The following is a 27,925-nucleotide window of genomic DNA, read 5'->3' on the forward strand; positions in this document are numbered from 1 at the left end:
ACGTCGCGCGTCAGTCCAGGAAGTAAAGTATCCGGTTCAAACAGCGGAATACAGAGGGGAAAGTAGAGACATATATGATTTACCCGTGTCAAATTCAATTTCTAACAGTCTACTCTGAAGATTTCTTGAGGGACCTCAGGAACGTTTTGCTTGCCACAGATTGTCTGCGTCTTCCTGGTCAGCAGACCGGCTTTAGCTGTCAGTTTATGCAGTGAAGGTAAGAAGAGCTCAACCAGCTGCATAAAGCTGTAAGTGTAATACTTCAGAGTATGCTTTGTGACAGGCAGATAACGAACCACTCAAGTTATTTAGTTATTTAGTGTCGTATTACTGTCAGAAAGCTCCATGATTTCACGAAGCTGCCTTGGCCTTAAAATCTGAAAGCTGACAGCTGGTGAATTTGTTCTGATAAGGAGACTGTAGTCGGACTGCTTGTCATTTGACCGCCTCTTCCATTAACGTGACAGCAGCAGCACACCGTTTACTGTAATACATAGCGACCACCACCATCAGTGTGTGAAAGGGTGTGTATGGGTAGGTGTGACAGGCGGTGTAAAAGCGCTTTGAGTAGTCAGAAGACTAGAAAAGCGCTATATAAGCTTAAGTCCATTTACCATATTTCATCTTAGTTTACCATCCATAAGCAGTTTACATTGGATTGTGAAAAGCATATAATACAGAGAGCAGATGGGAAACTCAGCTCCACTTAAACTGCTCAGTAAACATTATCTTATTACACAGCTATTTACTTTATTTCCAAATCAATTTAGTTTAATTTATTTGTCATGAACATTACAAGTAGTGCACAGTTAATGCTATAACATTTATGTTGCCCTCACCCCTCTCAATCTGTCACAACCAAATACTATAAAAAGAATAGATAAATAATAAATGGCAGCATAATGCAAGACAGAAAATACAACATTTCAAACTATATTGTAGAGACACATAGACACTGAGTCCTGCTGTTCAGGAAACTGATTGTCTGGGGATAAAAAGTGTCTATGATTATGCTCTAAACGCTTTGTAGCTGTTTACCTGAAGCAAAGTATGAAAACAGAAGTGGGTGGGTAGAGTTTTGGATGTGTAATGTCTTCCTCTTGAAGTGGGGGGTGTATATATCCTGAACCTGTGGCAGTGGTGAATCAATACTTTTTGGAGTGACAGCAAGATCCCGAAGTGGCATCTGGCATGCCACTTTGGGATCTGTGGCACATGCCTGTAGTTCAGTTACATGCCAGTAATGGCATATTTGCCCTTAGTTCTGTGACTTGTGCTGTTGCCAGTGGCATACCACCATGATGGGTATGCAAATTAATACCATTGGTCTTGCTCTATGACATGTTCATTTTAATAACGGACATAATTTTTAGAGGATTTATAGGATTTGTTTTTAGGTCAACCAGAGGTGGAATTGTTTTCCTAATCACTGGAAAGTTTGAGCGTGGCAATGCTTATACACTGGCTTAAAAGTTTCATCATAATTAAACGCACTGGCTGTCCTATCACGTAGAGGTCCGCTGGTTAAGCTGAGGGGCAGCGGTACAATGCTTTCTTGAATTACGCATTAAGATGGCCCATGCAGGACATGGAGCGTAAAGAAAAGTCAGTATCAAAGTTGGACTACCATAGTATGGACAAGTGAAAGAGCTTACTGTCAGGGCTTATATGCAAGATTAAATGTCGATTTACCGTGTTCACTCAGCAATGAACTCCAACTGGAGCTGATCAGACTGTATCGCCCATTGTTGAAGGATACATTCACATCTATTTGTTTGCAATCGGATAATCAGTTGTAGTTCTAGACCACTTTTACTGAGGGGGCCAAACGGAGGCCAGTTGTTTTGTCAGAGGGGAACATTAAACCCAGGTCAAAAATAGACAAAAATTATCGCTTGGTTTTAAAAAAAAAATATATTATGCCAAATAATAGTGCACATCATTAAATACCACAATATAAAATACCATGATTTAGATTTGGTTCAGTGACAGTATTTAATACTAGATTGTGAGTTTAGTTATTGAGTCAAATACTGTGTATGTGTTATAGGGGGGCTCTTCCTTATGGAGGGCTGGCCACAGGGAGGACCAAGCTCAGTCTTCCCCCGTTGGCCCCTGCCTAGAACCGCCCATACGTTTGATCAATACCTGACACTGAATTACTTTAGGATGACAGCGTTTGCATCAAATTTTCGTTGTATTTCTGGGACAACGTAATTTTTCAGCAGGATTTCTTAAAAAAGAAAAGTCCAAACTGTGCAGTAAGCTGACAGACAGACAGACAGACACACACACACACACACACACACACACACACACACACACATTTGCAAATATGTACGGGCAGACATTTTGAGATTTAAGTATGTAACCTATTCATAGATTCATTCAGATTAGTTGCTGTTAACCCCAATGACAGTTTACATTTCATGTGCTAAAGAGGAGTGCTCACTGATTGGTGTAAGTACCTTTTATGGAATTATTTAAAATAATAGATCAGTTAGCACTCTATATCATGTGCTCCCATGAGGTCTTATTTGAGCAAATCCGGCCCCCTACCCAATAATTTGACATTCCTAATCTACAGTGGGCAAATAAATGACCATCATTATATTTAAATTTAATAATCTATTTTGCTCACTAAAGAGCCCATATTCTGCCCTTTTTAGGGTTTGTATATTTAATCTATGTACCTACTTTTGTACGTTCACAATTGATAAAGTTCGAAAAATCCATGTACAATTCATGTACTGCTCCTCCTTGCTCCCTCTACGCTCTGAGTCTGTCAGCTGCACTCTGTTGAGCCCACACTGTTAGACCTCACGTGGACCAAGTCTGCTCTGATTGGTCTGCCGATCCGCTCTGTCGTTATTGGTCAGTTGCTCAGCACGCTTCTTGGAAATTTCAACATGAGCTGCAGGGCTTGCCATTACGAGCCAATGGGCTTAGATCAGTGATCTCACACTGACAATGACGCCGCACTGACAAATTTTTATCGAGGGGGCTAGAACCGAGCGTTACATGCGGCTAATGCTACAGCTAACAGGAGGAGGTAGGAGGAGGTAGGAGGAGGTAGGAGAAGCCGCGTTTCCGCAGACTTTGAATTTTTGCACATAGATGTGCCTAAACATGCACAGGACACTTGGAAAACACACTAAAGGGCATATAAAACCAGAAAAAGCATAATATGGGACCTTTTAAAGCCATAACTGCAAAAGCCTGTAAAAAAGGTCAAAATATGTATATCAATAGTCAGTTACAGAAAATTACTTTTGAACCAAATGTTAACATCATTTAACCACCCTGTGAGCACTAGCCCCTTTGAAAACAGGTTGAAATCAGTTCTGAACGTTTAAGACCTAAAGGACTTTGCACACCAGATGTATTTTTTCACACTTTTTTTCAAACCTGTAGTAGGCAGTCAATGTAAGCTGTCACATCAGCATCTTAAGTTTACCTTACGTGCAGGAATCCTGCAATTGGTTATGTAGCAATTTTCATCACGCAGAGTTGGTCCACTTTTAGTCGCGCTTCACACAGTGCTGCATCAGGCAATCCCCTAGTTCGCCTATACAGGTGTGCTGGTCCTGCAGACAGGAGAAAAGCAATACTGTACAAAGGGCATTTCATTTTATAATATTTGAATATTTAAAACTTGGCTGAACATTGAACTGATGAGGAACATTGAACTGATAAGGATGAATTGAAATTACTTTAAGCAGCAGAACCATGTGTAAATGGGCATATTGCCAGGGAACTTCTCCAGCTGGGGAGTTGAAGTACTGAGGGAAATTTCCTATACTCTGAGGCCTCTGCAGATGCCCTAATCCCCTTGCAGGTTCCTTATTGGTGCTCTCTCCAGTATCATTATCACTTGCCTCTCTCACCGGGTGTGATCTGCTCCAGCACGGAGCAGGAAGTTGGAGATGATGCAAATGGTATCAATGCTATCATGCTGCATCAGGACCGACTTAGACAAATGTCAGCAGACCCTCCGGCACTGTGTGAGGATCCCAAAACAGTTCTTCATGATTCTACGGGCTCTGGAGAGGGGATAACTGAAAACACTGATGTCTTCCTGCATAGGGCCTGAGGAATTTAGGCTTCATAGGGAATCCCTTATCAACCACAACCACAAATGGTACTGACCCCTGCTCTGGTGCAGAAGGAAGGGGGGTTGGTGGAGGGACATCAAGCTCATCTGCCTGGAGGGCTTTGCCAGGATTGGAATTTGTGAAGATCCCTCTGTCACTGTTGCTGCCAAAGCCACTGATATTCACAGCAAGAAATCAGTCATCCGCAACTAGCAGGGCCAGCAACACAATGGAAAAAGTCCCCATATAATTTTTGAACTGTGACCCTGAGTTGGAAGGTGACTTGATTAGGCGAGAGCGATTTATTAGCCGGCCAATATAAGAATATAACTTAACTATCGGCTTCGGCTAATATTGACTAATATGTGCTGATGGTGTCGAGTTTACTCACTAGTCCTACATCATTTCAATAAAGCCTGTAAGTGCTACACTGGCAACACTCTTCCCATCTATTACCAGCAGGATGTGCTGTTTGTGCAAAGCTGTGATACTTGCATATGCACGTTTTCTCTCAGATGGAGTGACCACTGCTGACTTGTGGGAATTGAACATACCTTTGACTGATGGTTGCCTTTTGATTAGCACTATAGACAATTGCCTATAAACCATATTTTTCTAAACAAAACAACAATTAAATAAATGCCACAAGTGTTTGATAACTTTATTTGAGGGATCATATTCCGGAGCTGCTGTTGGATCACACACAGAGACTGACTGGTCAATAACTTCAAGACAAGGCAGCAGGGAGTGGCTAAGAAGACAGTTTTCAGCCAAGATAAATAATCACAAGAATAATTGTATTTATTTTTATGAATTTACTGGATAGAGTCCAAATAAAAACTCTGTAGTTAGAGCTCAGCATGAAAAAGAAACATGCACACTAAAGCTCTTGTTAGAATGGCTCAGCTGTCTGTCTCACTGCAAAATTCAATTCAATTCAATTCAATTTATTTTGTATAGCGTCAACTCATAACAAGTGTTATCTCAAGACACTTTACAAAAAGCAGGTAAAATACCTTACTCTTTGTCTGTTAACATTACAAAAGAGCAGGTAAAAAGACCTTACTCATTGTTATGTTACAAAAAGCAAGTAAAAGACCTTACTTATTGCTATATTACAAAGACCTGGCCTATCCATCATGAGCACTTTGTCAAAGCAGCAAAAGTTACAGTGGTAAGAAAAAACTGCCTTATTAAAAGGCAGAAATCTTCGGCCGGATCCCCGGCTCATGACGAAACAGCCTTCACAGCCTTCTTATGTTGTGGCAGGCCGTCAACCAACGATCTTGAGGAGCCTAAGAGAGCTCAAGAGCTTTCAGGAAAGTAGGTGGTTAGTGACTGAGATTTACAGATAGATACATGCAGTAATATGATGTACTGTATATGCACAGAGAGAGAGAGAGAGAGGAGCTCAAGGTGCCAGTTTCCTTGGTAGTCTAAGCCTATAGCAGCATAACTAAGAGCTGGTCTACACCAGCACTAACTATAAGATTTATCAAAAAGGAAAGTTTTAAGTCTATTCTTAAAAATACAGACTGTGTCTGCCTCCCGGACCCCGGCTGGAAGGCGGTTCCAGAGGAGAGGAGCCCGATAACTGAAGGCTTTACCCCCCATAGTACACTTGGAGACTGTAGGTACCACCAGCAGGCCTGCACTCCGGGACCGCAACGCTCTCGAGGGACAGTACGGCACTAGTAGCTCCTTCAGGTAGGATGGTGCCTGGCCATTTAGCGCTTTGTAGGTGAGAAGAAGGATCTTGAATTCTATTCTAGACTGTATAGGGAGCCAGTGCAGAGAAGCCAGGACAGGCGTGATGTGGTCCCATTTCCTGGTTCTGGTCAGTACACGAGCTGCAGCGTTCTGGACCAGTTGAAGAGTCTTTAGAGATTTGCCAGAGCACCCTGACAAAAGAGAGTTACAATAATCCAGTCTGGAGGTAACAAATGCATGAACTAGTTTTTCTGCATCATTTTGCGACAGGATATTCCTAATCTTGGATATATTACAGAGGTGAAAATAGGCTGTTCTTGAAACTTGACTGATGTGAGAGCTAAAAGACATATCTTGATCAAAAAGAACTCCTAGATTCCTAACAGTGGTGCTAGATGCCAGGCTGATGTCACTAAGGACAGTCAAATCACTAGAAAAAGTCTCTCTGAGGTTCTTAGGGCCTAGCACAATAACTTCAGTCTTGTCTGAGTTAAGTAGCAAAAAATTTCTGGTCATCCAGGTCCTAACGTCCTTAAGGCACGTTTCTAGCTGACATAACTGACTGGTGCCATCGGGCTTCATTGATACATAAAGCTGAGTATCATCTGCATAACAATGAAACTGTATGGAGTGTTTCCTCATAATATTTCCCAGAGGAAACATATATAATGTAAAGAGAATTGGTCCAAGCACTGAACCTTGTGGGACTCCATGGCAAACTTTAGTGTGCATAGAGGACTCATTATTAACGTGTACAAACTGAGATCGGTCTGATAAGTAGGATTCAAACCAACTTAGAGCAGTCCCTGTAATTCCAAGCAAATGCTCCAGTCTGTACAACAGGATCCGATGGTCAATGGTGTCAAAAGCAGCACTAAGATCTAACAGGACAAGCACAGACAGAAGTCCCCTGTCTGAGGCTAGCAGTAGATCGTTTGTAACTCTAACTAGTGCAGTCTCAGTGCTATGGTGGACTCTAAATCCTGACTGAAACTCCTCAAATAAACTGTTGTCATGGAGAAAGTCACACAGCTGTTTAGCTACCACCTTCTCCAGGATCTTCGAGAAAAAAGGAAGGTTGGATATAGGCCTGTAGTTAGCCAGAGTTCCTGAGTCCAGAGTAGGCTTTTTAAGTAGAGGTTTGATTACCGCTACTTTAAATGCCTGGGGTACATAGCCTGCCAGTAGAGACGAATTGATCATATCTAATATAGAGTTGCTAACTAAGGGAAAAACTTCCTTAAACAGCTTGGTTGGGATTGGGTCCAAAATACAGGTTGACGGTTTCAACGCAGAAAAAATGGGATATAGCTCTGAAAGGTTGATTGGAGAAAAACAGTCGAGACTAATATCTGGTCCTGGAACTGTCTCTGCCGTATCAGACGTATCCGCACCAGGTAAGGGCAGGAGGTTACCAATTTTGTCTCTGATGTCTAAAACTTTGTTGTTGAAAAAACTCAGGAAGTCATTACTGCTGAGGAATACAAGGCTCAATGGAGCCATGACTCTCTGTCAGCCTGGCTACAGTGCTGAAAAGGTATCTAGGATTGCCTTTGTTTTCCTCAATTAGAGAGGAGTAGTAGGCAGCTCGGGCGTGACGTAGAGCCTTCATATATGATTGTTTTAGAGTACAGGTTTCTGAGTTGAACCATGGAGCCACTCTCCGCCGCTTGACAACCTTCTGTTTCAGGGGAGCAATCAAATCCAGAGTAACTCTCAGCGAATCCACTGCACTATCAACAAACTGATCTAGCTGAGAGGGGCTAAAGCTATAATAAGAATTTCCAACTGGGTTGAAACACGGTACTGAATCAAAAACAGCTGAAATGGCTTCCTTAAATCTAGCAACAGCACTATCAGATAAACTTCTAGAGAGCACACCTCTTCCAGGCAGAGGTAATTCTGGTAGGACAAAATCGAATGTAATAAAAAAATGGTCTGATAGCAGAGGACTTTCTAGGAAAACTGTAAGGTTATGGATTTCAATTCCATAAGCTAAAACAAGATCCAGGGTGTGGTTAAAACGATGAGTAGGTTCGTTTACACTCTGGGTGAAACCAATAGAGTCTAATAGTGACATGAAAGCTGTGCTCAAGCTATCATTATCAACATCCACATGGATATTGAAGTCACCAACAACAATTATTCTATCACTGTTCAGGACTGAATCTGATAAAAATTCTGCAAATTCAGATAGAAACTCAGAATATGGGCCAGGAGGACGGTAAACAACAACAACTAGAACTGGCTGAAAGGTTCTTGAGACTGGATGTGAAAAACTAAGAACAAGGCTTTCAAAAGAAGAAAAATTCAGTTTTGGTCGAGGGTTAACTGGAAGTCCAGAATTTAAAAAAAAGAAGGAAGAAGGAAGTGACATCTCATGCATTCAACATAAAAAAAATATTAAAGCATATCATACCCTCTGATATTTAAACAATATTGTGGCCTTGAGAGATCAATATTTTAAATGTTGAAGAAGTGAATTTGGTGATGTACATGTTAACACCTGCTGGAGGAATATGGTGATTGTTCTAAATTGCAAAAAAAATTGAATAGATTGACAATAATTTTAAAAGTGCAAAACATGCAGGGATTGGTTGAATTTAGCTATTTCATTTTTTTGAATTGCAAGTTCCTTGACTATTGTGTTGATATTTTTGCACAAAGTAGCAGGTACAGCTTACAGTGCTCACCATATCTGGCCTAATAAGTGTCATAAATGTATTTATTTGTCCATCAGTGCACAGGAGTCAGGATTGTTGTTGGCTTTTCCCCAGAATGATGACAGCTGACAGTAATGATAATAAGACCAGTTATTTTATAAGATACCCAATAAATGTCCTTATGCTCTCTTTACAGTAATTCAGGCAAGGGAACAGCAAAGTCCCCTGCGTTACACGAGCTCCTTGTGTAACGTTACCTCGTTACCTCCTTTGGCCGAATACTTTGACAACTGCAGTTAGCCACCAACACAAATTGAATCTAATTCATGACTACGAAGGTGGAAGATGGTGGGAGGAGGAAGAAAGATGGACAAAATACTTTGTCTTTCCTGTATTACTTTTCATATAAAATATATGACTGTAAAGGTATTAATTGTGCTTTACTGGCATCATCCTACAACAGAGACCGATAACAGCGCAGAATCATTAAGAGTAAAAAGAAAAAGTAAGCGTACTCAGCCTTAAATTAAGTGTTCATATTCATTTAATTGCTTCATATAGCCTAGCTGTGTTAGATCCTGTTAGTGCTGCAGCTTAACATTTCTAAAGCTGGTATTATTATTGTCTGCTCTATTGTGCACTTATACCAGACCTAAAGGAAACATCAGCAGAGGTGGTGTCAGAGTAGAAACAAAATAGGAGTGAATTACTGTATTTATTAAAAGTGAAGGATCATGCAGCCTGTTCAGCCTCTGTTACTCCTAAAAGTGAACCAGCCAGTTACATATTGCACACAATCAAAACTGTATTGTTGCATGATATACATGCAGTTTAAAGGGCTTGCATGGATGTCCCAAGTGTGAATACTACATCACTGTGTCAATGTGTGTATGCCCTTTGTAAATTTAGTCTCTCTCAATTCAATTTTAAATCTTTTCGATTCGAATGAGCTTTATTGGCATGACTGATCAACAATCCATGTTGCCAAAGCAGTACAGAAAAAAATTAACAAAATTAAAATAATAAACAAATGCTTCCAATATATACAGTATACAAATATAACAAATATAAATAAAAAACATTAACAGAAATATGAATCATTTTTACGGAGTATTTCTAAGAAACATTCAGTGTATTTTGTCTTAGTATGTGACAATCATAAACATATTTAACAGCTCGTACTGCACACAGATTTTTCTCTCCACAGAGATAGAACAGCTTCTGAGGATCAGGGAGATGGAGAATGTAATTAAATTTAATGTAATTAAAGAGAGCCTCTCTTAAATCTTTTTGTCACAGTGTAGGAGGAAGTGAGATTCTGTCTCCACTTGTCCTTGATGACAGAGTGAACACAGTCTGGCCTCTCTGGGTAACCTGTTCTGTCTGTGACAGCCTGTTTCTATGGTCAGACTGTGTCCACTCAGTCTGTACATAGTCATGGTTTTCCTTAGTTTCACATCCCTCACTGTGCTCAGGTATTCTGCCAGCTTGTACTCTCTGTTTAGGCTCAAATAGAATTCTAATTTACTTTGTGATTTGGTGCTTTCCTTCCAATATTTGATATAATTGTCTTTTTGTTTTGAGATAATTTGGTTGGGAGAGATTGTTTGGGGTGTGTCCTGAAGCCCTGGTGTTTGAGGGCGGAGCTTCAGGATCAGCTGGCAGAGGGGACTCTTACCTGGGTTCAACTCTCTCTGAAGGGCTTTGAACTGGTAGGAGTGGGGATCACTGGATTGGTGGTGTTTATAGAATGTGATGGCTCTCTTATGGATATTAATGATTAAAGGGTATTGGCTGAGTTCTGCCCTGCATGCATTACTGGCCGTGTGTCTGTGGACTCTCAGGATGTTTCTACACAGTTCTGCATGCAGGGCTTCCAGCGGGTGTTTTTCCCATCTGGGGAAGTCTTGGTTGGTTAATGGGCCCCATACTTCACTTCCATATAGAATGATTGGGTCTATTATTGAATTGAGAATTTTGAGCCAGGTCCTAATTGGAATGTCAATCTGAATTTTTGTTTTGATGGCATAAAAAGTCCTTCTTCCTCTTTCTTTCAGCTCATTCACAGCCATGCCAACATGTCCAGTGGGAGTGATGACTTAGCCTAAATATGTGTATTGTTCTGTGTGCTGGATTTCTATGTTTCTTAATGTGAATCTGAGAGTTGGATCTGCTTTGGAAGGTCATTATTTTGGTGTGCCCATGTTTGGCTGAACTTGTGGAGGATGTCCAAGCTCTGCTGTAAACCCTCTGGGGAGGGAGACAGGAGAACCAGGTCATCAGCAAACATCAGACATCAGGTGTCCTGGCACCACTGTGAAAGGTTTCCAACCTCCCCTGTATACGTCTGCTCATCATTGTTGCTGATGCGACCAACAACCACCGTGTCATCTGCAAATTTCACGATGATGTTGGAGTTGCTTGTGGCCACACAGTCATGTGTGTATAGGGTGAAGAGCAGGGGGCTGAGGACACAGCCCTGTGGTGCTCCGGTGTTGAGGGTGCAGGGGCTGGAGGTGGGTCTGCCCACTCTGACCACCTGGGATCTGTTCGTCAGGAAGTCCAGGATCCAAGCACACAGGGAGGTGTTAAGTCCGAGGTTGATCAGCTTGGAATGGAGGTGGGCGGGGACTATGGTGTTGAAAGCTGAACTAAAATCAATGAACAGCAGTCTCACATAGTCCCCCTTCCTTCTGTCCAGATGGGTGAGGGTGGTGTGCAGTACCTGGGAGACAGCATCATCTGTGGATCTGTTCAGTCTGTATGCGAACTGAAGTGGATCCAGAGACTCAGGGAGCAAGGAGCAGATTTGCATCTTGATGAGTCTCTCAAAGCACTTCATCACTTCTGAGGTGACTGCTGCTGGGCAATAGTCATTAAGGCAAGCTGGAGAGGCATTCTTCGGTACAGGGACAATAATGGCTTTTTTTTAGGCATGTGGGGACCACAGACTGACTCAGGGAGAGGTTGAAGATGGTGTTAAACACTGGAGCTAACAGGTCAGCACAGGACTTCAGCACTCTGCAAGAAATACCATCTGGCCCGGCAGCCTTCCTGGTGTTTACCTTTCTCAGTGTCCTCCTCACGTCGTGCTCTGACACAGTGAGCGGGTGCGAGTGTGCCGCTCCGGCCTCGGAGGTCCTGCTGGTTTATAAAATTATTTCTGCGTTTACTTACAGTTTTTCCGTCCAAAAGTTGTTGTTTTTAAGGACTCATTTTCATGTCAACTGTCAGTTTACATGCACACAGATAACAGCATTTAAAACAACTGATTTGAAAATGTTTTCCCTAATATTTATATATATGTTTGTTCTGGCACTTTCCCAGCACACACATCTCACACTCCAAACAAACTCTTCAAAATATGGATGACTCCATGCTGGCTAAAGTGGGCAAGAATCTGAGTGAAGCCATGACAATTCTTGGAGATGGAGAGAGGTAAGCTTAAAAGCCTTATATCATAATGTGATATAGAAAATGAAATCAAACCTTAAAGGTGCAATATAAGAAAACAATGATTTTCTGATAAGCATATGATTTCAGTGGAGGTGGACCTGGACTATTTCAGTCTCTAGACATGTAAATTGTCTTCGATGGGTACCATCATCAGAACAAAAATCATCTTTATGTTTATTTAAAGTTTAATTTCGTACCAAGGCATTTGTAAATCAATGTAAATGCAAATTACGGCACCTTAAAATCTGAAATATATATATTTTTTGGTATGTGCTTTTGTTTAGAGACCTGCAAGCAAGAACAGAGAGGCAGCACTTAGGTAGAACAAGCATCCCTGGCCCCCTGCAAGGAGAGTAAGATACACACACACACACACACACACACACACACACACACACACACACACACACACACACACACACACACACACACACACACACACACACCTGTAGTGGGACGGTAAGCCGGTTTCAACATCATAACGGTTATTATGTTCTGCCATAATATTGATTTTTGCAATACATTTATTACCTGATGAACATGCATTTGGTTGTAGTGCATACATCCGACACCACTGATGCCAAAATACCTGCCACAGGGGCAGCTAAAAAAGTAGTAGTGTAACATTGTGATTTGTGATGTACAAAAACTCAGATTAAGTCCCAGTTTTCTGCATAGCTTGCACTGAAATGAGCAGCCCAGTGTGCTGGAAAGGCTTTGCAATCCCATTACAACAGTTCTACCTGCAGCTTGGGCGACTGTGACTAAGTTGGTAAAATCATTGTCTCTCAACCGAAAGGTGGAGGGTTCGATTCCCAACTTCTGCAGCAACGCCCGATGTGTCCTTGGGCAAGACACCCCAAGGCATCCAGAGACACTTAACCCCGAATTGCTCCCGCTGCTTCATCAGCGGCTTATGAAGGCGTATGAATGGGAGTAGTTACTTCTGATAGTCTCACTACATAGCAACCACTGCCATCAGTGTGTGAATGGGTGTGAATGGGTAGGTGTGACATGTGGTGTAAAAAGTACTTTGAGTAGTCTAGAAAACTAGAAAAGTGCTGTACTAGAGAAAAAGCTCAAGTCCATTTACCATTTCCTTAACACTAGCTGTGTTTCAACAGAAGATTCACTTGTCTGTGACTTGTGATTAAAGGAGCAGCTGTAAATACAGTTATTTCCTACTCACTGTTAAGATAAGTTAGATTTGATTATTAATTATATTATATCTGAAAAATTCTTCAGAATAAAAGTAGACAGTTATTCTGTTCTGAAAATGCTTTTACTATGAAACAGCCAAATCGAGTAATGGGTTGTTTTCAGTCACAGCTTAACCCAACTATTTAGAAGAGAAACAAAATTTACAGATTCAGTTTTAAGCTACAACCTCCTGAAAACTGACTAAACAGTGTCTTACAAAAATATATTTTTCTGGTGCACAGACATGAGACATGGCACCACAAGCTTTTCTTCTGATTTGTAATACCCCTATAAAATACCATTACCACAAAAAGCAAAAAACAAACAATATATACGGATATATTGCCCACCACTTACAATCACACACTCACACTCACAAAAACACACATCGGTTAAGATTTAAGCTGATCGAGAGGGGAGGAGGAAGAGAGGCCGACAAAACACTTTGTCATAAGGTTTGTTTTTACTTTAAAATGGTTTGCAGTGTTACAAGTGTTTTAATATATTGTTGTGAATCAATTATACTAATAATTGGTTTCTCTGCTTGTTTTTTGTGCAGTGGTCAGGATGTTGCAACAATTCTGAACTTAGTTAACAACCTTATTCATGAAGAGGGGGAGAAAGAGGACAAGCTCAGTCAGCAGTAAGTGGAAATATTCTCTGAAAAATTAAATAAACATAATGTGGTAAGCTTTTTTTACCTTGAGTTTTAGAACCATTTAGTGATCGGACACTTTTATATGAATCTTACCAAAATCATGCAGAGTCCAAATCTAATAATGTTTTAGAAATCTAGAATCTGTTTCGTGAAATGCTCTGTCAATGACGAGACAGTGTCAAAAGAAGTTGCTTAAAATATATTAGACCAAAAAATTGCAATAATGTTAAAAGAAAGGAAAAGACATTGAAGAAGAACTGTTACTGCTTTTCAAAAGTAGTGTTATTGGAAATATAAGAAGTACAAAGTTTAACAATTATGCTTTTGGTTTCCAGTAGGATGCAGAATCTGGGTGAACAAGGATACATGGCCCTGCTAGGTCACAGCCTTGCAGCCTTTGTGTCAGTGTTGGACATAGTAAGACTGCGAAAACTGTCAACCAGGATCCTTTCTGACACCACACTGTGGCTCTGCAGACTTTTCAGGTAGGCCTGTGGCTACAAGTATGCAATGCCACTTTAGATTTAAGTAAATACTTCTTTTTAGCTGTGAAGTTTAAAGGATTTAAAACCCAGCATAATTAGGAGCACAGTATCTCTACACATGGCAGTGGGGCACAGCATAGCAGTTTGAACCACAGTTATAAACAAATCTACTTTTGAAATATGTAACTTTAATTCAAATGTAATGCTTTTATTAAAACAATATTTATAGTACAATAAATGTTAAAATGTCTGTTATAACCCAGCGTACACTGTACGTTTGTATACAAACTTCTCAATCCCCAGCTTCTGCAGCAACATGTCCGATGTGTCCTTGGGATAGACACTTACAGGTCTCACTACATAGCAGTCTCTGCCATCAGGGTGGGAATGTGTGTGACTGGGCAGGTGTGACATGGGGTGTAAAAGCGCTTTGAGTAGTCAGAAGACTAGAAAAGCGCTATACAAGCTTTACCATTTACAAATTCATGGTGTATAAGTTTACACTGTATGACCTGATTGTAAGGCCTTACAATCATACTGTACGAGGGAAATTGGGACAGAGCATTGATAATTGTCCATAGATGGTCTCACAGGCGGATGTGGAAGTCAGCTCTATGTTTTTTCCAGTTGTCTCATATGCACAGCTCAAATAAACATAGTGTCAAAAATGCTTTAACTCTTCATGTGTGGTAATGATGTGGTACTCCTAAGTAGTGTTAAAACAAAATGCCCTCCTGATGGCAATGTCAAGCGCTTAAACATTTTGAAAAGTAGCTAACATTTTTACTTAATTTAGGTTTTCTTATTTTTTTTATTTTTTAAATTATATGGAACAAATGACACCATCTCCAGCAGTGTTTAGCCTAGCTGTCATGTCTGCACTCCAACTGGTTTCTCAACAAAGGGGCGGAGCTGACTGGCATATCCTATGGCCATTACTATTGACAAGAAACTCATACAACCCCAATTAAAAAAATCTGAAGTATCCCTTTCAGTGTTAATATCATTTAAACTGGTATTAATAATAGTACACACCTCCTGCAGTAGTGATGAATGTGGACATAAGCTAATTTATAGTGACCAAAGCCCTTTTTGCTATTTCTACTGTTAAGTCTGGTATTGTTATAGCATCATAAATGGGGTGTTTGATAGGACGATCTTTTATCGTGAAGGAAAATAGTATCCGCCTACAGTTCACATTGCTCATACACGGCAGATTTTTTTCTGCCAAATCACACTATTTGCAGACACACAGTTAAATCAATATAGTGAACTGTAGGTAGTGTCGCCGACTTTTTATTCCCCTTACCTTTTGCTTCATAACGGAGCGGGATTCATGGCTGAAAATGAAAACAAAACTTAAGAGTTAATGAGTTAAGATGATGTGCCAAAAGCATGTGTAGTTTCATATCTGCATAAGTAAAGCCCCAACTCAACTATTTGTGTCTGTTATTGGTCTGCCTTGTTAAAGTCTGTCTCATGTTTAGAGCCAGTCTGTGTCCTGTTCATCATTTTACAGATAAACAAGGTCTTGCAAGTTGAAGTGAAAACTTCTCTTGAACTGTTTTTACCGACTACACAAGGAAGTAGCCTATTTCCTTATTAGTGAAACCTTTAGGACAAGATGCTCCATGTTTGTCATTTAAAAATACAGGATGAACTTCTGATATAGACTAAAATAACAACTTTATTATTTTATTCTTTAAAGACTTTAAGAGTTCTACTTTCATCATTTTCCCGCAGGCTGGTCTCGAACTCGTTAATTTATGAGTTTATTCTCATAAATTTTTACGACTTTAATCTCGTAAATGTACGACTTTAATTTCGAATTTTTTTTTATTTTATTTTTATCGTGGCCCTAATCCTCCATCGTAAATACTTAACATTGTATATAAATGTAGAAAAAAATAAGGTTCACAAACGTATTTCTGATTCACACACAAATATTTATTGTTAAATATATATGCATTAGAAATCCAGAAATATATTATATAAATTCTATAAGTGTTTGTAATTTTCATCAAAAAACACATTTGGACCTCCTGTATTTACATGTAAATACGAACTGTTCAATCTGCATCGCGAGATGCCTTTAATAACCAAATAAAACTTTTCAATTATTTTAAATTGCATATTTTTTACCCGTTATTGTGAAAAAATATACAAAAAGTCATTAAATTTAAAATACAACTATAGTCTTTATGTAAGATTAATGCTGAAATGGAAGTGATGTATAAAAAAAAGAAAATCATTTAAAAGTAAGTTTGCATATAACTGCAACAATCTAGGTGTCTGTTGCTCCTATGAATAAAAATACACACAGACATTAACGGTGTGTCAGTTAATTCATTTTTGTATGTCCACCCTGTCCTTCAGTTTATAAATGGAGATAGTTGTGTTCAGCTTGTACCCTTTCTTACAATATAGATATGTGGGGATGGTGGGGGCCCTAGTATCTAGCACAGTTATTTTTAGTGTCCCGATTTGAGATGTTTGGGGAAACCTTCTCTACATCATCAGTGATGAGTGTAATACCTTTACAACATCTGCATACTGAGATAAATTCAACACTATTATTCTTGCAGCTGCACCGCCAATTGCTGCAATCTCTATCACAATTACAGCTTGTGAGCCAATGTAGCTCCTCAGGAGCCATGGGATCCTATGTTTGAAATGGTTTATAACAATGAATTCCTACCACCCATCCATATTTACTGAGGTCCAAAGACATGCTGTGCTGAAGAATCCAGTGACAGTCCCAGGTTTTGACATAGGCCTGGAGAGAATGCTGTGCAGCTGCACTCTCTGTTGAAGGTACAGTTTCTGGTTTGATCAACTCAGCCATCGCCTTCCATGAGAACATGTATCAAATTGCACCTAGAGTAATACCTGGTGCATGATATTTGTGCTGGAAAATTGTGAGGTGTGAATTTTTTGATAACTTATCTGTTTTGATTTTATGAAGGATAAGAGTTATTCACAGCAGATAGCTGTGGCTCTTCAAACAGTCAATGACACATTATTCCACAATTTTCGCCTAAAATAAGGTTTTTCTTTTAGCCCTGTGGCTTCTATGGAACATCATGGACACAAAACTCAGAAACTGGAATACTCACAGGACTTTAGGGATTCAGGAAATGCATAATATACCCATACAATATCATTGTGAGACAATACTGTCTGTAAGCCATATATTTGAAGAATGACTGGCAGAAATCTCTCAAATTGAATCTCTCAGTAATTTTGTATTTTCAAAATAAGATGTTTTCTGTTTCTTAAAACATTGAAAAAATAAATAAAACCAAATGTACAATTTGAGGTACAATACACTTTGCTCACTCACTTGCAAGGTGCTTCTGTAAGTACACACTACTCACGGTACTTCCTCTGGGAAAAAGATAATCTTCTGTAAAGCACCCCACCCACCCCACCCAGCTTTTCCAAAGCATTCAGCACATGCTTTCTGCTTCAATCAGTGCAGTCGATTCATCAAAGAAAGCATTTTATAACAAACAAAAGACATCTTAGTTTTTTTAGAATGTTAACATGTTGATACCACATGTTAAAGTTAAAGATAAACACAACTGATACAACTGTTCCAGCAGGTAAAGAATTGAGTTTGCCTGATAGCTAACTTGCTAGCTAGAGATGTGATTGATCGACAGACCGGAAACTAAGCTATCTTTTGGAGGGTATCAGAATCAGAATCAATTTATTTGCCAAGTATGTAAAGATACAAGGGATTTTACTTTGGTTTACATTGTTCTCAGTAAATGGTAATAGTAAATGGACTTGAGCTTATATAGCACTTTTCTAGTCTTCCGACTACTCAAAGCACTTTTACACCACAGGTCATACCCACACACCCTTCACACCCTTTCACACACTGATGGTAGTGATTGCTATGTAGTATCATCCATCAGAAGTAACTAATTCCATTCATATACCACCACTGAAGCAGTGGGAGCAATTCAGGGTTAAGTGTCTTGCCCAAGGACACATCGGACATGTTGCCCAGCTGGGGATTGAACCCTTGACCTTCCGTTGAGAGGTGACGACTCTACCAACTGAGCCACAGCCGCCCAGTGTACAACTTGTAAATAAACAAACAGTTATGAACAAGTCATCAAGGAATATTGACTTGAGGTAAACATTTTCAATTTTTTACCAGTATGGTTTGGGTAACCCAACTTTGAGCAGCTCTCACGGATTTTCCTGGAGTTTAATTTAAATATTTGTACATGTGTTATAAAACACCCTTTTGAACACATTTGTGAAGACATTTCTTGCTAACGAATGTATTCCCTGATTAGCCAAATATCTGATAAAATTCCCTGACTATACAGGAGCTGAATCTGTTATAACCTCTAGTTTCTGGCACTAACATTTCTCATTTGTTACTAATTATACTAGGGCAGACAATACAACATGTTAAAAATATACTAAATAATAATGTGAAGTAATTCTTCCAAAGGTCATCCTATCAGATTAATTTGACCAGTAAATAACATCTTGTGTCCTTTTTTTTGTTTGTTTGTTTTTTGAAGTTCTCGTTCAAGAATAATCTGTTTCAATATTTTGGAAGATACAGGTCCACAGTAGATTTAAGTCATCAATAATAGAAAATGCTATATAAGAGTGAAAATCTATTTTCACAGACTGTGTCTCACTACTTTTCCATAAATTTGGCTAATCTGCCCATCAGGTATGAGAATGGCTCTGCTTACTTTCATGAGGATGACAGGGATGGCCTAGTTAAAGTCTGTCGACTGGTCATAAATGCACGTTATGAAGAATATGCCTCTGAAGGCTATGCAGTCCTCAGCTACAAACAGCCAGTCGTCTACCAGAGTGCCTCTGGTAGGCCTGGACTGGGACAACATCTATGCAGCCAGGTAGGACTTTAAGTATTTAAAATGTTTGCTTTTTGTTACACTAACTATTATATACAATAGGTGTTGGCATACCATACAGTATATTTGCAGTATATGGCCATGTAAAATATCTGTACAGTTAAGGGCCAATCATCATACATAAAAATTGTACTTCATTCTATGTGATTGCATAAATTATAGAGAAATTTAAATTTGAAGTATTTGTGTCATTAGCTCGGCCTCCCACTCTCTAGTCTGTGCACAGTCCCATGCAATACCATCTTTGGATCACAACACCAAATGGTAGGTGAACACAAAACATTATGTGTGATAGTTAAGAAAAAAATAATGTTGACTTATATCCTGCTTGTCACTATCAGGACATTGCTCTGTTGGACAAACTTATCAGAGAGGACATAGAAGCTGGCAAGCTTCCATTACTGTTGATCGCCAACGCAGGTCAAGGAAAATCACAACTTAAACACTTTTCTTTATTCTCTTTAGACTTGGTATATTACAGGAGTTTGACATTATATATTTTTTTTAAACAAAATTAGTTGCTCATGATACTTAATTTGCCTTTTTTTTTACAGGAACCCCATGGGCAGGACATACAGACAAGTTGGGTCGTCTGAAGAACCTCTGTGACCAGTACGGCATTTGGCTTCATGTTGAGGGGTGAGTCAGTTCTATTAGTTCTTTTACCGTATTCAACTATTTTCTTAATGTTACACTAAAAGACAGACTTTATTCTCCATACTGTGAAGTTATCATTAATTATAGTATTTCATTTTTAACAGTGTCAACCTGGCAACCCTGGCACTGGATCAGGTCCCCTCTGCTACCATGGTAATCTAATTTTAAAAAAATGCTCAAATCCAGTTGAGGGTATAATTTTTAAGGATAATTGTAGCAAGAGTTAAATACACTGATGAAACTTTCTTCATCATGGTTAATAATGAATACATAGATTTACATTTTTGACCAACATAATACAGACACACTTGCCACCAAACTGCCTCCTTTTGGCAATTTCAATTTAAGTGATTAGGGACAAATGTTTTGTTTAGTTTAAATCAATATTCTTAAGATTAATTCTTAAAAATTCAAAAGGGCCAGATTTGAAAACCAGGAAATTTAATCCGGCTTGACATTTTCAGCAGCAATCACTTTTTTCTGCTTTTTTTATGGACAAATTTGAAATAAATTCAAATGAATATAATAAAATACAAACATTTATTTTGTTTTACATTTGAAATGATTACAAAATAAAAACAAAGTTTGTCACATATGTGACAAAGGCACATCAAAGGGCATAAACAGAATTAACTCTATGCCTTAACTGCACAGAACCATATTGTGTTACTGGCAATAACCAGTAACACAATATTTCTTTCTGCCTGTTTGTCATTCTTCCTCCTTTGTCTACCATTCACACACACAGAAAACAAGTTTGTGTTACATTTGAAATAAAACACATTTGGTCACATATCTGGCAGAAGCAAATTTAAGTGCATAGACATTATTAAACCATTAAATCAGTCCTATTATTGCATAGAACCATAACAAAAATGTGACAACATTAACTGATAACACACACTGCATCTCTACCATTTTCTCCCTCCAATTTGTCAATCTCATACAAAACAGTTTAACATTCTTAATTAAATATTGTAGCCACATTTGACCCAATCATTTTAAAGTGCAAAAACAGAATAAAGAGCTCCAAATACCATATCAGATTGTCTGAATGCCGCACTTCGACCTGAAAGTAAACAAGGGCTGGTGTTGCTAACATTAGCAATGCTTGGCAAACCTATTGACATTGTTTACAGACGGCCAAATTCAACCCACAATGAACTGCTTTTTGGTTCACTTCCCGCACTTCCCACACCAACCCGCCCCAAGTGTACCAGAATTTGTTTCAAAAGGACCAAACAGCTTAGGTGTGAATGCACCCTAAGTCGTAAATCTCCAAGCATTTAGTCGTAAATTTACGAGAATAAAGTAATTAATTTACCATATTGAATACGTAAATCGATTTATATGGTATGGTTAAAATCATTATTCTGAAAGGTTTTAGGCCTATCAGAAGAGCAGCCATCTGCCTGCGCGAAAATGAAGAAAGGGGAACACTCAAAGTAATTTCTCCTGCCATAAAAAAAGAGACAATTTCCTCAAAGTCAGTCTTATTCTTTTTTCAGAAAAGTCCCAGTTTCTAGCAGTATCGTTTCAGGGTCCTTCTACTTATGACAATGTGATGCTGATGTATCATATCTGTATAAGTATAGACCCAACACAACTTATGTGATATTTTGAGAACTTGTCAAATTGTCCACGGAGAGTTAATACTTAGCCAACCTGTGTTACAGACTACACAATAAGGAAGTATTTCCTTATTTCTGAAAATAAAGTATAAGATGCTCCAGATTTTTTTTTTTCGCAGTGTAGCTGCTATAGACTATAGACTAAAATAACAACTATATTCTTGTAAATGTATGGCTTTCTTCTCTTACAACTTTCTTCTTATAATGACTTAATCTCGAAATCTAAAAAAAAAATCCCCTTAATGTGGCCCTAGTACTCATTTGTAGTTTACAGAGGAAAAGGGATCTGCCTTCCTGTCATTATTTTGCATAAGCACTCACGATTTCTCTGTCACTGTGCTGTCCTGTTAGAATAAAAATACAATTATAACAAAGATGTAAGTGAAGCCTAAAAGCGCAAGAATACTATATTCGATTTGTGAAAAGAGGTACAATCACATGTACAAAATGTAAAACATAGATATGGAAGTTATTTTAGAGAAAGATTTCCACAGCTGCAAAATTATGAATAATAATTTAATTTTATGAGTTGCTATGTTGTAATCATTTTGTTCATAGTAGCCATTGACCCAGAAAATACCATCTAACATTGCATTCATCTTGAGACTTGTACATTATAAATGTGTTTATTGTTCTCTCTCCAGGCAGCTAACAAAAGTGACAGTATGACACTGACACCATGTCAATGGCTGGGACTGCCTTCAAAAACAGCTGTCACCCTTTACAGACAGGAAGACCCAGCACTGGTACTGCATGTTATTTCATTCATAAGTGGCCTCTAGAGCAAGCTAAACACACATGCATATAAACACACACCGCTAGTCAATGTGTGTGCTTCCACCAGTTCTACCGCGCAACATAGAGGTCGTTAATAGTCTGCAGACCAGGTCAGTAAATCTAGATTGGAGCAGGATTGCATGAATAGGTTGTTGCGAAAGATAGGGGCTTGGCCTGATAGTGAGTGCAGGCCAAACATTTTCCTAAACTGACTCCAAATCTTGAATGTGTTTGTTACAATCCGGATTAGGGCAATTTTTCTGACTGAAATAGCTGAAAGCAAACCACTGACCAAAGCAAGGAGGAAATTCCAAGCTGAACCCACTGTGGCTATTTGCCCCATGTTTTACATTAGCTCACGAAGAGAAGCTTGTTATTATTGCAGCCCAGTGGTAGTGGTGGAGGTTTGGGAGTGCTAGCCCACCTTTGGATTTGGGAAGGTGAAGGACCGTTCGACTGATTTGTGCCTGATTATTACACATCAGTGTGTGAGTGTGACATAGGGTTAGGGTTACTTTAATTTAGGGTGACTTTGAGTAGTCAGAAGACTAGAAAAGCGCTTTACAAGCTCAAGTCCATTTACCATTTCCCTCAATTTGGATTGTTGTGATTTCTTGAAGTTGGTGACAATGAGATGATTTGATTGCCTAGGTAAGTTTTAAAGGACTCCCAGAGTGTATCACTACCATTATCTGGTGTGTCGTTAATTTAGAAGAATTTAATTTGTGTGCCAAAAAAGTATTTAAATTCAGGTTCAGTTAGCAAATGTGAATTAAATCCCCAAAGCACATTGCATGCTTTACTATGAGGAAAGTTATTATTGAGAGAAGTGGGAGCATGATCTGAAAAAACTATGCTGTGGTTTTCACAAGAAAGTGAATTTGGAAGTAGTCTATTACTGAGTAGACAAGAATGAGAAGACTTTGCTGAATTTGTACTCTTAGTCCTCCAGGAATCTGTCAAGCCTGATTGGATAAGAGTTCATCATTGTCTGAGGGTGGGGCATATACTGTATACTAAGGCCAGGACCTCAGGAGTATTCTTTAATTTGCCCGATGCTATAACATATCACGCATTAGGGATCAAAACGATGGTAGACTGTTCAAACACATTTTCCCTGTGATAGCCGCCCCTCTAGCCCTCTTTAGATAACGGGGTGTCATCCCCACAACCACTGCCGTTTTCATTCATGCATGGCCTGCTCCAACCTCCACCTCAGGGGCAACAGCAACTGGAGCAATACAAAGGAAAAATACTTACTGCATATTATCCCATATGCTCTTTTGTAAAGTGTCTCAAGATAACACTTGTTATGAATTGGTGTTATACAAATAATGATTGATTGATCAACCTTTCCTTACTGCACAGAGCAGACTAGCTCTAAATTATCCCTGCTGCAAAGAATTTGGTTTGCAATTTTGTCACCAGTGCAAGATTGATTTGCCCACACACATTGATTTTTTGTACTTACATTTGGAGGAAGTAGAGATGCACCATCTATCTTACAGTATATGGTTTTGTGTCTCAGTCTCTAGCAGCAGGTTTGACCTCCAGCCAGCCAGTGGTGAAGCTTCGAGCACTGCCCGTCTGGCTCTCTCTGCAGCATCTTGGTCACAATGGAATTGTCCATAAGATCAGATATGCCACTGAACTGGTGAGCTGTCCATTAACCACATACTGAAATTTTTAATCAACTGTTATTGTACATAAGGTTTTACATGCTGTCACAAGCTTAGAAGTATTTTCCTCACAATGACATTTTCTGGTATGGTACCAGAGTTAAAGGCTAAATGGCGCTCACCAAAGATATCTGCAAAGTACTTTATTGCCAGTGACATTGCACTAAAATACAAGATAGATTGAATATATAGATAGATTGCCCCTTTATTTGTCAGGAGGGTTCCGCATGTACCACTCCATGAAAACTGAGATGAAATACCAACAGTGCCAGTTAGAACATGAACAGTGCAGCATGCTGCTGAAACAACATACATTTATTAAAACACACAACATATTCAGTAATGTTGCACATTCAAAAGCAAATGCAAACTCCTGAAACAAATGCAACGGCTGAAACAGGCTGCAAAAGAAACAAACGTGCTGCAAAAGAAACAAACACACTGCAAAAAGGCTAAACAACTGCATTAACATCAAAAATGAGTGAGGTCAAAAACTCCCATATTCAGAAAACCACTGCAAATACAGAAACACTGCATGTTCAGCCTTCATAGCGGAAGTGCTCCAGGCCTATAGGGGCGCTCTGTTGAACTGTTTTTTTAAGGGAGAGAGTAAGAGTGACCGGTACTGAAAGTTTTGTTTAGATAAGAAAGTTGTATCGTTGAAAAGACACAGAATAACATCAATATAACAGAAACACGGAGAGTCCGGTCTGGATTTTAACATAAGGGATGTGATAGGTGAGAGGGGGTTCTTGCCTGGAGCCAAGCCAGACACCTCACTGCGGTCCTACCCCATGCTTCCAGTTTCTTTTACAAGGATTAATTTTCCATATGCTGTCTCAAATTTAGAAATCCATTTATAATGGAACCTTTATGATGGATCTTGATTGACCTTCTCACAGCAAGAGAAAATTAGCAGATTTCCTACCTTATTGAAAAAGTACCTTAAAAAAATGTAAAAACTGACATTTATTGAAAATACATTTTCTCTATAAGGTCATATGAGTTATTTTACAACTGTAAAATCTGTTTTTAATTTTTTTTCTCCCTTTTAGAGCCAGCATCTTCTACGGAAGCTTAAAACTCTGGCCTCTATCAAAACATCGGTAGGTGTATTTTTTTATTCTGAGCATAAATAACATAATGTTTAGCTTAGAGGTGAAATTTCCTCATTACTGACCCATATGACTGAGGTTGAGGAGGGGGAAGCAACTTGGAAGAAAAGCTTGCTTTGCAAAAAAAGAAACCTTCAGCTTGGTAGACTAGGACTTACTATGAGATGGACCGGCTATGTCAGAGGATAAAATCTGGCGTTGTAACCTGAGGTTTGCTAGGTTTCTTGAAGGAGTGGCGTTTGATGACAGTTGGTTTTCTAAACAACTTTTATTGCGACAGCACATGGTATTGAACCCATCGGGGGCTTTGAAATTGACCAAGCACATCAGCTCAGTTTGCCTTGCCCTACACTTAACCAGAGACCCAGAAACTTTATATTTTTGGCATGATTGCCAGTACGGGCCGTCAGAGTCAACAGATAGAATGGGAAGGAAAACAGGTGATAATCTTCTTAATATTTACTGGACTGAAATGCCATTTAGAATATAGGTTTTTCCTTTATTTATTAGCTGCTGTCTCTTCCTTACATAAAGCCACTGAAACGGGTCAGGAGGGGTGAGGGAAGTGTGGAGGCAGGAGGGTCGGCGGTATCTGAGGGATTAAGGAGGTGTACATGTAACGTTTACACGTTCCTTCTTGTTAAGGCTCCCTTTTATATTAGCCTTTTTAAATTAACTTTATTTGCCATGTCTCCCTAAGTTTATTATGCAACTTACAGTAAATGTGCCAGTTTAAATCGTTTTTGAACATCTGTTTTGCCCTGTTTCCTACAACATGGCATAAGTGTAAGTTGTCTTATTGTACACTGATTATTGTGGTTGTGCATGTCATAAAGCAGATTTGTATTTGTAATTTATTTCAAGGATAGCCCCTTGAGATGCATCATCTCATTTTCAAGGGGGTCCTTACAAAACATAAATTAATCATCATAATACAAAATAAAAATAAAAGGTAAATCCAAAACATAATACCAAACATTTAAACACAGAGACACCCACACCACAAACACACACACACTCACATTCACTCACACTTAATGCTCCCCAAGCCTAGCCACCCACCAACAATCAGAAAAAGTCTGAAGAGAAAAAAAAAATATATAATAATAATAATAAAAAGAGAAAAAAGGAAAGAAAGAAAGGAAAACCTCTGCATATATATATATGCATACACACTATACAGTACTTACACACATAGTGTACGCAACATTAAGGCACAAGGTACAGAACAGTACATACATGTAGATATGAGGTACATGAGCGCAAGCAAGAGGAGAGCAGGTCCAGACAAACTAAGTTGAACAGAGAAAGAAAATCAAAAGCAAGAGCAGGATGTTTGACAATGAGTAAGTAGAGATGATTTAAAGATATGAAAAGAGGTGATAGATCTAAGTGAGCGAGGTAGGTTATTCCAGTCTGATGGAGCTTTAAATTTAAATGCACGGCGACCAATTTCTTTCCTGATTCTTGGTGTGAGGAAAAATAGATGATCAGTATGCCTTAGGCTATACTGTGAACTGTAAGGGATTAGAAATTGTTTCAAGTACGGAGGAAAATTAAAATAGATACATTTAAAAGTAAATAGCGACCAGTGAAATGTCCTTCTGGACTTGGGAGCCAGCCAATTCAAGGACTCATACATTAGGCAGTGATGGGTCCTATATGGACACCTCAGAACAAATCTACAGAGACTGTTGTATAAGATAGTGAGAGGTCGAAGATTTGTCTCTGAGGTGTTCCCATAGATAACATCAGCGTAATCAAGGATTCGCAGCACCAATTGTGTCACGATTCTTCTCCAGACTTGCAGTGAAAAACATTCAACAGAACGATAAAGTGATTTTAGACGACCATATATTTTCTTAGAAATTGAGTTGATATGAGGTTTGAAAGATAACTAGGAATATAGCCAAAGACCCAAATATTTAAATTCATCTACTTTTTCTAATGCTGTTCCATCCAGGAAATTAATATGCCATTTTTTTGTTAAGGGCAAAGAATCTGGTCGAGTGCAGAACAACATAAAATATGATTTTTTCTTATTCAGAAGAAGTTATGTATGCAGATGACATGTATTTGATTTTTTTGTGCCCAACAGATGGAGGATGAACTAAGCTCTCCTGTGGTTCTATTCAAGTTTTCCCAGGAAGTAAATTCAAGTAAGGGTCACACTCTCCTGACCAGTCATGGATAGATGTTTTTTCCCATAGAGTGGGATTTTCTGGCACAACTTCACCAACTACCAATGAAAGGCTTGAAGAGGTCAAAAAGCTCCAGCAACACTTGTAGTATGAAGATCAACAACCAATTAGACCGACTCATTTCAGCTTGTGGCCAATGACCCTGATGAACACCACAACCCAAAACACGTTGGTCAAATTCAATAATAAAGCTGATATTCTTAGTACAAGTGTTGCTGGAGCTTTTTGACCTTCTTCATTTAAAAAATAGCAATAGTGAAACAGTAATGCACTACTGGATATGATCTCTATAGGGAACCTTTTTTTTATGTTAGCCCTGAAAACAAATGTTCAAACTAAATGAAGGATTTGTGTAATTCTATATTCTTGGCACACAGGTTTACTTAATAGTTTCTAGAGCTTCTAACTGAATCTCATGGGCATCATTTGTAGTTGTAACATTCTTAGTTGTCATCAAATGACCAAAATATAGAGCTATGGTCTCATGAAGTAGGGGGATGAATATAAACAGAGTAAGTATCTACAGTATATCTGTTCAAAAAGATTGCCTCTGTTGCCACATTGGAAAGTTCTCCTTTCAACTGCTGTCCAATTACTTTTGCTAATTAACCTTGTACCTCTTCTATTCCCAGTGGTTTCTGTGAGGTGTTATGGTGTTGTGTTCCCATACAGCAAATGCCCTGTTT

The 27,925-nt window shown here is 39.0% G+C and overlaps 1 protein-coding gene across 5 annotated transcripts in view; it reads left to right on the forward strand.

Moving 5' to 3' along the window:
• The window catches only part of pdxdc1 (pyridoxal-dependent decarboxylase domain containing 1), a 72,151-nt gene continuing 44,226 nt past the window's right edge, over positions 1-27,925 (forward strand). For 2 of the 5 annotated variants that reach the window (XM_020644212.3, XM_020644213.3), the window contains exons 1-14: positions 1-217; positions 11,795-11,905; positions 12,208-12,276; positions 13,683-13,766; positions 14,117-14,266; positions 18,972-19,161; positions 19,375-19,443; positions 19,521-19,599; positions 19,734-19,818; positions 19,941-19,989; positions 22,112-22,213; positions 23,773-23,898; positions 24,979-25,029; positions 27,137-27,197. In XM_020644212.3, the coding sequence (XP_020499868.1) occupies positions 11,832-11,905; positions 12,208-12,276; positions 13,683-13,766; positions 14,117-14,266; positions 18,972-19,161; positions 19,375-19,443; positions 19,521-19,599; positions 19,734-19,818; positions 19,941-19,989; positions 22,112-22,213; positions 23,773-23,898; positions 24,979-25,029; positions 27,137-27,197 (1,189 nt within the window). In that variant the 5' untranslated portion in view covers positions 1-217; positions 11,795-11,831. The other 3 variants (XM_065964411.1, XM_065964412.1, XM_029279411.2) reach the window with 2 other exon arrangements.

Source organism: Labrus bergylta, chromosome 16 (genome assembly GCF_963930695.1).
Source record: "Labrus bergylta chromosome 16, fLabBer1.1, whole genome shotgun sequence".
NCBI lineage: Eukaryota > Metazoa > Chordata > Actinopteri > Labriformes > Labridae > Labrus > Labrus bergylta.